The following is a 13,389-nucleotide window of genomic DNA, read 5'->3' on the forward strand; positions in this document are numbered from 1 at the left end:
GCATTGTCACCTCATCTGCTATTAAATTTCACAAACATCATTTCGTTCACTTAAAAAAGATAATAAATAAATTATACGAAATTTACCTACCCCATTGAACCCACATCTCACAGTCGACTCTTACCCATGGGATGAAAAGGGGTATTAAAATTCTGATTCTAATATTAAAACTCTGTTACATCGTAGTCAAACAATTCACTCGCAAAGTAGTTAACACTCCTTCATTAAAATAACATACCCGCGGTATTAAAGTCCGGCTGAAGTCCCGAAGGAAATCTACAAATAGACAACAATAAGTACATCCGATTCGTTATCTCGCTCTTTTGTTGGATATTAGCAAGAGACAGTCCACTCGTCCAGTAAATGGATAGAGTGGCTCCTAAAGCTGTAAAAGAAAAAGCCATTATGGTTGAAATTACCCAAGTTTGAGGTGAATTTATTTAAATGTCAACCTTATTATTTTAACAAACATACTATGCAGTACTGTCTAGTAGATATTCATGTAATTTAAATATACGTGATAGAAATTTGATAAGACTTCAGACGAAAATTCTCAATCTAGTTATCTAGTTTTTGAGACTAAAGACATTTACGTGTAAAAGGTCCGCAGTAAGCTCAGTTCTCCATACAAATGTACCTATAAGTAGTTAGGCTCTCATTTTAAAGCTACTGGCTATCCTAAATGGTATTTAATTATCTAGTTCAAATTTATATAATGTAAAACTAATTATATACACAGCAAAGTTAAAATTATCGTAGAAAACTTGTTATTAGCTCTATTCCATTTAACTCCGAAGCTGATGCAATAATATACGAGTAAACTCATTTCAGCTCATCATAATGTGCTTGTGTAGTTGAATTTTTAGTCGATACTACGTGCTCTTTTAGTCATTAACTAGCTTATTCCCGCGGCTTCGCCCGCGTACTAAAATGAATGTTAGTCAAATGTTGAAATTGGACTCCCATTTCACCCTTTTAGGACGTGAAATGTAAAAAAATCCTTTCTTAGTGTTCCTCTGACTACACCTTATAAGGAACCTACGTGCCAAATTTGGAATCCTTAGGACCTGCGGTTTCGGCTGTGCGTTGATATGTCAGTCAGTCAGTTTCTTCTTTTATATATTTAGATGATAGTTTTAAGCGTGGCACTGAAACTTGAACAATTTAATCTGTTAGTCAGTAATAGAGTCAATGTAAACAAAACCTAAAGATACACCTCCAATGTAAACAACCCACCAAAATTTAGTCCCATAAGTCACTTCTTGGTTGTCAATAATAAATATCGGTCACACAAACCTGCATAGAATTAGGGCACAAGCAGCCATTGCTAGTCTTTACAAACATGAAATAAATGTCATATACAAAGAAAAAGTGACCGAGCGGTTTAGGTATCTGTCTCGTAAACGGAGGACGATGGTTCGATTCCAGCTCGGGACACTTGGAGGCCTTGGTCACTTTTTCTTTGTATATGACATTTATTTCATGTTTGTGAAGTATAATAGTAGTGTGAATACTTAAAATTCAAATATTTTCTATCAAATTAATTTAATTTGTTCTTAGAGTCATCGCTAGTTTGTTGTCCCGCGGCTTCACGCTCTCGCACGTGCGAGTCCCGTTGCCCTAAGTTGCCGCTTGCACATTGACGACTATGCCCGAGGAGCATTCTAGCGATATAATTGCATTGGTATTTCTCGGCCAGAGATAATCTTGGTCGCACAAACCTGCATAGAATTAGGCCACAAGCAGCCATCGCTCGTCTGTTGTCCCGGCTTGACGCTCTCGCACGTGCGTGTCCCGTTGCCGTAAGTTGCCGCTTGCACATTGGCAACTATACCCGTGGAGCATGTTAGCGACATATATTCGCATATTATTCTGGATTATCAACAACGCCAGTCACACAAACCTGCATAGAATTAGGCCACAAGCAGCCATCGCTCGTCTGCTGTCCCGGCTTGACGCTCTCGCACGTGCGTGTCCCGTTGCCGTAAGTTGCCGCTTGCACATTGGCGACTGTACCCGTGGAGCATGTTAGCGACATATTCGCATATATTATTATTCTGGCTTATCAACAATGCCAGTCACACAAACCTGCATAGAATTAGGCCACAAGCAGCCATCGCTCGTCTGCTGTCCCGGCTTGACGCTCTCGCACGTGCGTGTCCCGTTGCCGTAAGTTGCCGCTTGCACATTGGCGACTGTACCCGTGGAGCATGTTAGCGACATATTCGCATATATTATTATTCTGGCTTATCAACAATGCCAGTCACACAAACCTGCATAGAATTAGGCCACAAGCATCCATCGCTCGTCTGTTGTCCCGGCTTGACGCTCTCGCACGTGCGTGTCCCGTTACCGTACGTTGCCGCTTGCACATTGACGACTGTGCCCGTGGGGCATGCTAGCGACACCAGCTCGTCGTCGCACGCGGTCCGGTGCATATCTTTGAGCGTGCTAGCCAGGGAACCTGTAAAGAAAAATACAAATATTATCTGTGCTGAAATAAATACCACTAGATCATATTTTATTTAGCGACCTATGACGTCCGTCTTTCAACCCCGTCTTTGCAAAAAATAACACTGAAACTTGAGCAGTTTCATGTGATCTGCTTACCCCTTTTGGTAAACAAGCATTTAGTGTATGTATGTATGTACAATTGTAGATTATCAACCTACCTAAATACTTCAACAATTAACCATTGAAGTGCACGGAAACCAGAAATGTATAGCGATAAAATTCTTTCTAGGGTAATTTATCTACATTGTAATCAGAAAAGAAACTCCAGAAGCAGTCAGCCAGCTACATAAGGATAATGGCAATATAATCTATCCCCAGAGTAATCTAAGGATTAAGTGTGGTACAGTTCGAAACAAGCCAAGAATACAATAAGACGATCTGGCGTTTCACGATATTACGTGGAGGGATTTTTATAAATAAACAAGATACAGCTTCTTAATTTACTAGAGGCTATTTTTCTTATACGTTGACATTATGGTACAAACGTGTACCGTTTTGTATGAGGAAATTTCGATCCAATTTTTTTCTGAAAGGTCATTTTGTTACACCTATTTTGGTGCTCACACTGGCTGTTATAAATGTTATTTAACATTGTGTGACAGAGACAGCGCGATGGCATTGACAGTACGCTGTCCTTGTTACACAGTATTACCTCTATATGTAAAACATTTATCAGCCAATGTGGGAGCACCATAATTGACCAGAGGCCAAATAGGGTGAGCTATTTTTAACCCCCGACGCAAAAACGACGGGATGTTATAAGTTTGACGTGTCTGTCTGTCTGTCTGTCCGTCTATCAGTCCGTCCGTCCGTCCGTCCGTCCAAAATTTTTTCAAAATTTTTTCCGGGTTTTTTCAAAATTTTAATTTTGTGGTTAGGTTATTCTTAGGCCCACTTGCACCAACCACTTCTCAGTAGTGGGCTGTCATCTGTCAAATTCCATATAAAATGGTGGGTTAACCCTGCACAATACTTAAAAATGTCTGACAGCACATTGTACAGATTTATATTTATATATTTAAAAAAGCTATTCAGGTCGTCCGACACTTTTGGTAGGTTGTTTAATTCGTCCTCTATTATTTATGCCGACTGTAATTACGTACAAATGAAATGAGGGAAATACAAACAATTAAATTACACCTAATTTTTGTTCTGTAAGTACTTATCATGGAAACACAATTCAGAAACAAATTAAACTTAGTACCCACCTATTACATCAACGATGCTTCACTCATTACATTGAATTATTATATATTATACAGGACGTGTTTTTCAATCGATTCTATTCCTATACAGGATCAAAATATCTAGGAAAGAGGGGGGACAGTGGATCACGGGGAACAGTGAATAACCCCGACATAAATTGTTAGTGTAACCGGGGCTCGGGCGTAGGGCGAGTAGTAAAACTAACCGGATAGCAAGTTCGTATCTTTATTTAAATTAACGGTACAACTAGATACACCGGGTACTAAGTGAAGGTTCGGGAACCGTACGCAACACTCAGTAGTGAGATCTAAACTAGAGAGCCGGGAAACCGTCTACACTAGAAATCAGCTGAAGATCGAATGACGAACAAAATCGCCGTCCCTACTTATAGTTTCTGTGTTGCACAGTCGTTAGCGGCATCTATCTAGTCGTCAGCGCCATCTCTCGGTGTCTTTATATTCGCAATGTGCGTTCTAAGGTGAAGTTCCGCTACTCAGCACAAGATGGCGCTAGTGGTATCATGTTAGTGGAGTGTTACATTATTAGTATAAATACAGTTTTCATTGTATTTAAAAAAGTTGTCTTTACTTTGTAGTTTTTAACCCCCGACACAAAAACAACGGGGTGTTATAAGTTTGACGTGTCTGTCTGTTTGTCTGTCTGTCTGTCTGTTTGTCTGTCTGTCTGTGTGTGTGTCTGTCTGTGGCATCGTAGCTCCCGAACGGATGAAACGATTTTGATTTAGTTTTTTTTGTTTGAAAGCTGAGTTATTCGGGAGTGTTCTTAGCCATGTTTCATGAAAATCGGTCCACTATGTAGCGGTCGGGGTTTTTTTAAAAATTTTAATTTTGTGGTTAGGTTACTTAGGTTATTAAGTAAGTACTTTAGCGTAAGTTGATCCTTAAGATACTGGTTAAAAATGAAATCAATTGGCATTAAAAGTAAGCATGTGACAAACAAGTTTTCATTAATATTACAAATTGTATAGAAAAGTTTTTCCCGATTTGAGGCTTTGCTATTCGGAATTTTTTATCGTACCCATAGAGCTTGTATATGTACCTATAGAGGTAAAAGTTTTTTAGCCTAGACAGGAACGGTTACACCGTTTAGAGTTTTTTTTTTAAACTCTGTATGTTTTCCTAAAATCTATAAACGCCAATTTTTATTCATTATGAATCTCGGAAAAGTCTTCTAAGAGGATTTGAACGTGGCGCAGCAAAGCACGGGATCTGGTAGCTGCCCTGAACCAAAATCCACCGTGTATTAGACTCCAATAACGCTCTAGTAGTACCTCAACAAAATTTCCAACCAAGTTAATACTTACGTAATTGTTTATAACAACGCTTACCTACACCGAATATATTTCAGTTAAAAACAATACTCAGAATTAATTACCACGAAAACTTGTTCAAAGAGCTCTCATTCTTAATGCTTTTCTTATTAAATGTTACGAGCTCAATCCAGTAAAATAAAGATTATATTCAACAAACAGTTGCTGGTTAGCTTTACTTGGCAACTTAATGGCGCCTATAAGGGTTTAGACAGTTTTTAGGGTTCCGTAGTCAACTAGGAACCCTTATAGTTTCGCCATGTCTGCCTGTCCGTCCGTCCGTCCGTCCGTCCGCGGATAATCTCAATAACCGTTAGCACTAGAAAGCTGAAATTTGGTACCAATATGTATATCAATCACGCCAACAAAGTAAAAAAATAAAAAATTAAAAAAAAATGTTTTATTAGGGTACCCCCCCTACATGTAAAGTGGGGGCTGATATTTTTTTTTTCATTTCAACCCCAACGTGTGATATAATGTTGGATAGGTATTTAAAAATGAATAAGGGTTTACTAAGATCGTTTTTTGATAATATTAATATTTTTGGAAATAATCGCTCCTAAAGGAAAAAAAGTGCATCCCCCCCCTCTAACTTTTTAACCATATGTTTAAAAAATATGAAAATAATCACAAAACTAGAACATTATAAAAAATGTATAGGAAAATTGTTTTGAACTTGCTAGGTTCAGTAGTTTTTGAGAAAAATACGGAAAACTACGGAACTCTACACTGAGCGTGGCCCGACACGCTCTTGGCCGGTTTTATTTTAAAACCTCAATTTATTTGTATTAATTTTACGGAGGTTCATTGTATTTTTTTACCACCGCTTAAGGTTAACGCCTGTAAATAATATGCAAGTAAATACGGCGTTGCTTGCCTGACAGATGGCACCAAACATTCAAATAGAGTGAAAAAATCTTGAACTCCTAGGACGGAGCAAACCCAGATTACCTACACTAATTTAGTACCAAATGGTGTATTAAGATGTTTTCCAGTGTACTGAGATTGAGATATAATATAATTCAATTTTTTCAATAAATTATTCTTATTCTTATTCTATAATTATTTTCTTTTTATCAATCTGTGTGGCCTACCTATGAGTTATTCGCAAGTCTTTTAGCATCTGACTAATCCCGATAAGTTATCATAGGTCTAGGCTTCCATGATATTATACTGATTAAAACGGGACCGCACTAAAGAATACGATGAGAAAAGTCTTTGACGTTTTATATTTTTATTTTTAAGAGGCACACCCAGCCACCTAATTCTAATTAAAGTAAATAATTCGAAGGACGAATTGCTTGAAGGTTAAAAACCGGCCAAGAGCGTGTCGGACCACGCTCAGTGTAGGGTTCCGTAGTTTTCCGTATTTTTCTCAAAAACTACTGAACCTATCAAGTTCAAAATAATTTTCCTAAAAAGTACTTATAAAGTTCTACTTTTGTGATTTTTTTCATATTTTTTAAACATATGGTTCAAAAGTTAGAGGGGGGGGGACGCACTTTTTTTTCATTTAAGAGCGATTATTTCCGAAAATGTTAATATTATCAAAAAACGATCTTAGTAAACCCTTACTCATTTTTAAATACCTATCCAACAATATATCACACGTTGGGGTTGGAACGAAAAAAAATATCAGCCCCCACTTTACATGTAGGGGGGGTACCCTAATAAAACATATTTTTCCATTTTTTATTTTTGCACTTTGTTGGCGTGATTGATATACATATTGGTACCAAATTTCAGCTTTCTAGTGCTAACGGTTACTGAGATTATCCGCGGACGGACGGACGGATGGACGGACGGACGGACGGACGGACGGACGGACGGACGGACGGACGGACGGACGGACGGACGGACAGACAGACATGGCGAAACTATAAGGGTTCCTAGTTGACTACGGAACCCTAAAAAGTATGTATTTTATTTCACATTTAATTGACGATTAATTGACTGTAATTTCTTCAGAAATAATGTCATAAAGTTATTCTCCAAATACAATTTTCGCTTCGGCACGATCAAGTAGCTGCCCTCAATTGCCCATTCAAATATAGTCCTTATTTAGAGATGAAACTCTAATATGCCTACTGTAATCCAAGTTTACACGATAATCTCCACATTAATTAGTTTAAACTTAAGGGGCGTGCCTAATACGCTCGAAACTTATCTTTATTAGTTTGAGTACAAAACCCACGGCTCCTGGATGTAAGGTGCAAATTCTGGCGAAATTCAAACATTTCCTTCAAAATGAAGATTTTGTTTATTTTACCCAAATTTCTGAGAACGTTCTGGTTTCCTCACCTTCTAGCCCATGAAAGTTTCCAAACGGAATTGGCCGGGGTTAATGACGCGACGTTATACTTTGCCGGAGAATTTCGCTGTTTCAAAACATGCTGTCTTTATTGAGGCATAAGAATAATATATAAGTGAAAATTTGCATAAGACGCGAGTTGGTGCAGTGGCTTAATAGCCACTGGGCAGAAAGCGGTGTACACCTCTCGACACCCTTGAGTTCTCACACCGGTGTTGCCCTTGAGCCATCTTGGATGTCGCTTTTTGTGGGGGCCCATCTTGTGGGGACGAGTCACCGTCTGCCGGAAATAAAATTGGATACCGTTTTATTAGGCAGGCGTCCGGTTTTTTATCCATAGCCCAGTATTTAGTCCATCACTTTCATCAAAATAGACCAGTTCATTTTAGATTCCATTAACTCTCAAATAGTCCTTACACCCTGGCGGGTGTTGCCTCTGCGTGTGTCCCATGATACGGGCAAGGGCAACATCCGCTCGGTGTACCCCTTACATTTCATTAAAGTGTCGAAAGGGCCTCTACGTGTTGGCTTCGGCCCCGCGCACGCCTCCCAAAGGTCCGGAATACCATTGTTCCGTGATGGGAAAGACATATTCTTCTTAAGGTTTATTAATTTTTAACTCACTGGCCTTTAGTCGTACCCCAGTGAAACGAAATGACTTTTATGAAAAAGAATAAATAGCCTTGCATTTTAATACTCAATGCAACTAGGATTTAGGTTTTGGAAACTACTAAGCATATGTAAATGTAAGTATAGGGCAGTTTTTGTTACAATGTGAACTTGGCCATAAATCAATAAATCATTTTAAAAATTTCGTATATGTACGCCGTGTGAGCTTGAGTATCTTGTTTAGAATCATAAGAATATGAATAATTAGTATATACCAAACATCAAATTATTCTTACCTCACATTATTCTCAGACCTTAACAGTCTATGATTACTTATCCTGGAATTAAACGAGAATACCTCAGCATGTTTACGTTTTCCGACAATTCTATTACAATGATAAATAAACGGGAGGCAATTTGGATAAAAGCGGAAATGCTTTTCGTGCAATTTGGAAATTGTATTCCGTATGGAATCGTAAGTAACTGGTACCTTTCAGGCATATGCTTAACGTAGGTACCTTAAGCTCTCTTAAAACATTTCAGCGAAATAATTTTAAGTCAAAAAAATTGAAGTCAAAATTTACCTACAACAAATCAAATTACATATTTTATGAAATATTTTTCCCGTGTGGTTAAGAATTTCACCACCCCCTTTCTTCCCGTGGGTGTCATAGAAGTCGACTGTGGGACATGGGTTAAATTGTGGCGGAGGCGAGAGGCTGGCAACCTGTCACTGCAATGTCACAATTTGGATTTCTTTCAACCCCTTTTTTCCAAGAGTGGCACTGAAACTTAGTAGTTCATGTGCTCTGCCTACCCCTTTATAGGACACAGGCGTGATTATATGTATTTGTTTTTTCGTTAAATTTGACACGTCATTAGGTTCATTATCAGGAACCAACTGATATATCACTTATTAAATTTGAAAAAAAAAAAAATATAATAAATTAATGAATAAGTGTGAGAGACCCTTAAGATTAACATTAACCTTTCGAAACCCACACGTCAAATATGAACACTCAATTTTGAATTATGACAAAATGAATTAAGGTGTCATGATTTAAACTTTTAAACTGTGGGAGCCGGCGGGTTTTGAAAAACCTTTCAAGACCCGCCAGGCTTTCAGGTTAAAGTCAGTGTCAAGTATCTAACGGCACATGTCATAATAAATATCTGTAATAGTTACTAGGAGTTATAAAGGTTGCCGCACTACACTAATCGAACCATTAATAGTAATATATTGTGCAACAAGGGAGGTAAGGGGGATTTTGTCAACGTGTTTTCATCACATTTGAGAGGAAAACATAGAGGAAAAAAATCATAAGGCAAAACCTTCAATGAATGGTGGCGCCGCTGCGACCAGTAGTCTATTTTCACTATTTTCACCTATATCGGATTCTTCATATAAATCCATTGTTCTCGATTACAAACGCTTTTTGAATACAAAGAAACACTAAAATACTGCATATAAATTAAATGCAATGTTCAAAGAAGCATGCAACTGAACTCATTTTACGTGTCCGTTATTTATTTATTATTTATGTTGTACTGCCGGGCAACGCGGTCAAGCGCAAATCGAGATGGCCGTCACAATTTCCTGCCAAATTGCAAATTATAACGATTTATTGGATTTATCTACGTGAAATTTACAAAATAAATGTATAACACACTCAAATAATTGTAAAACATAATATATAAAATGCATTTTTCATACCGTATTATATTTTTTTTAGCTAGCTAATAGTCAAATTTTAGTTGTGCAAAAATATTCTTGGCTGATTGAAACATCCTTTGCCTGAAGTATTGTACGGATTGTATTAATTTTTAAAACTAAATCCATTACTCCCTTGGTAATAAAATAGTACATTATTCTTCAGTACACGTAGACGCAATGAGACCTTTAAACAGCAAATGTGATGAAAATGTATTTTTTCAACATCTGTTGGGTTCGATCCCCGACTAATTTAAATTCTGAATAAATGATTTGAATACTTCCAAAGAATCGTGGAGTTGGGGCATTACCTATTTATCATCGATCATTCCCAATTATCTTGCGCTTTATAATATAATAGGCAACATACGAGTATTAGCATACTTACTGCATTCTAACTTGCTCGAGATATCTGGATGCAATTATCAAGTTTAAATGAGTACTTGGCAGCCATTCTCATGCATGTTTCGTACGTGAGACCAGCTGGAAGAGATTGCTACAACATAGACTGAGTTATACAGGATGGTTCAGGAGACTTGGGCAGGATAAAGCCTGCGCATCCAGTAAGATATAATAAGCAACTGTTTCGTACTAGTAATTGAGAGATTAAAATTTATGTCTTAGTTATTTTTATTGCGATTTTTATGGTTATAGCTACCTATTAAAAACAAAGATCAAAGTACCTACTGTCATAATGTATAATAATCTAACCTACTTTGAAAGCTGCTTGCTTCTGTGTGGGGACGAAGTTCTAACCTAACCTACACCTATTTTAAAAACCATTCATTTGGGTGCGTGGACGCAGATCTTATTTAACTTAAACCTACTTTAAAAATTTCTGTGCGGAGTTGCGGTTCTAATCTAAAGCTACTTTCAAAGCCATTTGTTTCTGTGCACGGTCGTAGTTCTAACCTAACCTACTTTCAAAGACATTAATTTCTGTAGGGGTTACAGTTCTAACCTAACCTAAAATGGACTTACTCTTGGCCACAGACTACTTTCAAAAACATTCGTTTCTCTATCATATCGTTCTGCTAATTATAGTAGGTACTTTTATATAATTCAGCGATTAAGTAATATTTTTTCAAACATGGTATGTAATATTGATATTATGTGCCTTATAATTAACCGCGATGTATGACGTTTCAGGTGCGGCTAGGACAAGAGGTCGATAATGGAATTTCATACAAACATTGCAGGCCTAGGCCGGCAAAGTCCTCTTTTTTTTAATTTCCAGTCACTGGTATTTGTGACATAACAATAGGTATTTGGCCATTTAAAAAAGACTATAAGGGGCTTTACAGACGTGCCGACTGCAACTGGTACAAGGCCTCGGCAATATTTGATTTGATGATGATTTTTTTTTCCTTTTTTATTTTTTTTTTATCTTTTTCTGTTTTTTATTGTTCTGTGCGGGGTAACTAAAAGGGGAACGAAAATTTAATTCTTTTTGGGCAACGAAGCACCGTTTAGGAGATACAGCCATTCAACGTTTTTTTAATTTCAGTATTTATTTCATACCATGTTTGAGAAAAGCACTATACATACCTCGGCGGGAAATGGGGTTGCCCGCCTCAGACCTATCCTCTATATTATGTCTTCGGCCGGCAACCCCTTTTGTCCCGGCCTCTGTATAAGAAGTAATAAAAATTAAAATCAATAGTATCGAATTGAAACAAATTTAACGCCAAAAAATTTTATCAGAACTGAATCTTTTATGTAATTGTTGCCGATGAAAAGTTTGTTAGCAACACCACAGAATTCCTATTAAGATACATTGCATAGGTATTATTTGTACTTCTACTTTGGTGAAGAAATTTGATAAATACCTGCCCATCAAATATACATTCTTAATTACTAAAAATAAAATTGGTAATCATAAAGTGTTACCTAGGAAGTATCCCAAGGGGTTCCCTAACTTTTGCAGTTACTAAAAGGCTTATTAGAAGTATTAAATTAGATAGATGCTTATACAAATAGAATATCATATTATCATAGTTTCTCTGAAGATGTCTACAAACTTGCCGTAGACAGATACCTATTAATAGATGTTATTTACTTAGGCACCAAAGTTCAGAGCAAAGTGAGCCAATTAGAGGAAATACTTCATATAACCGATATATAAAAGAAAATAGTATACATCAATAATTCTCAAAGATTTTGTACATTTGGCTCACGTCTTCGATTTTTAACCGTCGCCTCATATCTCAAGAAGGACGGTTATCAAGTCGTCTGTATGTTTTTTTTTTTTTTTTTTTTTTTTTAATGTTTGTTCCTCGATATCTCCGTCGTTACTGGACCGATTTTGAAATTTTTTTTTAATTGAATGTATATGCATACAGATTGGTCCCATTTTTCTCAGAACCCAGTTCTGATGATGGGATCCTGGAGAAATCGAGGGAACTCCTCGAATCTGAAAGGCATACATATAGTGATTTTTGTGTTTTTAAAGGAACAGCATGCATTTAGGTACGGAACAGTGATATTTGGTGCAGTGGAACTGCTGATGATGGCCAGAATAGAACTCTTCAAATCTGAACGGCACGCTTATAGTGACTTTGGTATTTTTATAAGAACAGCATGCACTTTCATCCAGAACAGTGACATTTGGTGCAGCGGAATTGCTGATGATGGTCAGAACCGAACTCCTCAAATCTGAACGGCACGCTTATAGTGACTTTGCCATTTTTATAAGAACAGCATGCGCTTACGTCTAGAACAGTGACATTTGGTACAGTGGAACTGCTGATGGTCAGAACCGAACTCCTCAAATCTGAACGGCACGCTTATAGTGACTTTGGTATTTTTATAAGAACAGCATGCACTTGCGTCCAGAACAGTGACATTTGGTGCAGTGGAACTGCTGATGATAGTCAGAACCGTACTCCTCAAATCTGAACGGCACACTCATAAGTGACTTTGGTATTTTTGCAAGAAAAGCATGCATTTAAGTTCAGAACAGTGACATTTATTTATTTAGTTATGTTTGTTAAGCATATTGAGTTTTCAAGTCAAAGTTTGTCAAGCTTCGATTTCTTATAATATAATATCGGATTCATGAGGAATTGAGGAAACTCCTCAAACCTTAACGTTATACGTATATTCATTTATGTTGCCATCTAATAATTAAAGCATTAAAAGCAGTTTTAAAAAATACCTACACATTTCTACATAATCCAACATTCGCAAGTAACTTTCACCAGAACCCGAAAGGCGACGGTTTTTTTTTCTTAAAAATTATTATAAATACTTTCGAGAAGTCCCAGAAAGTTTGTATGAAACTTTTTTGCTATCCTATACAATTTCGGTAAGAAAAACAGAAAGAAATTTCCTGAGCCTTTTTCTATAGACTATAAATCGTTTATTCGTGACTGACTAACATTCAAACAAATTTAAACAAAATACTGAAGATTTTTCGAGTTTTTATTTTTTATTTTGAGTTTTTTGGCTTGACTAGCAAATATCAAATGACATTTCGCACATTTCGAAAACTCATTGTGTACGGTTCAAACCCGCGGCCTCTGGATTGAAAGTCGCATGCTCTTACCGCTAAGAGGCACCCAGCGTTTTTTTATTTATTTTAAATACTTGCTCTTGAATAAATTGCATTAAGAGTACAGTTTCATGACTACACGGCCATGGAATATTAACACAACTACGAAACTCCTACCTTAATTCTAAATGCAATGCAAATAGTAAACCTTGAAT

General features: G+C 37.1%; 1 protein-coding gene across 1 annotated transcript in view; it reads right to left on the reverse strand.

Annotated features, from left to right (window-relative positions):
- Nucleotides 1-13,389, reverse strand: part of LOC125233555 (protein eva-1 homolog C-like) — a 108,473-nt gene that overhangs the window by 49,711 nt on the left and 45,373 nt on the right. The window contains exon 2 of the mRNA XM_048139609.1: nucleotides 2,274-2,464. Coding sequence (XP_047995566.1) covers nucleotides 2,274-2,464 — 191 coding nt within the window. The remainder of the gene's footprint in view (nucleotides 1-2,273; nucleotides 2,465-13,389) is intronic.

Source organism: Leguminivora glycinivorella, chromosome 14 (assembly GCF_023078275.1).
Source record: "Leguminivora glycinivorella isolate SPB_JAAS2020 chromosome 14, LegGlyc_1.1, whole genome shotgun sequence".
NCBI lineage: Eukaryota > Metazoa > Arthropoda > Insecta > Lepidoptera > Tortricidae > Leguminivora > Leguminivora glycinivorella.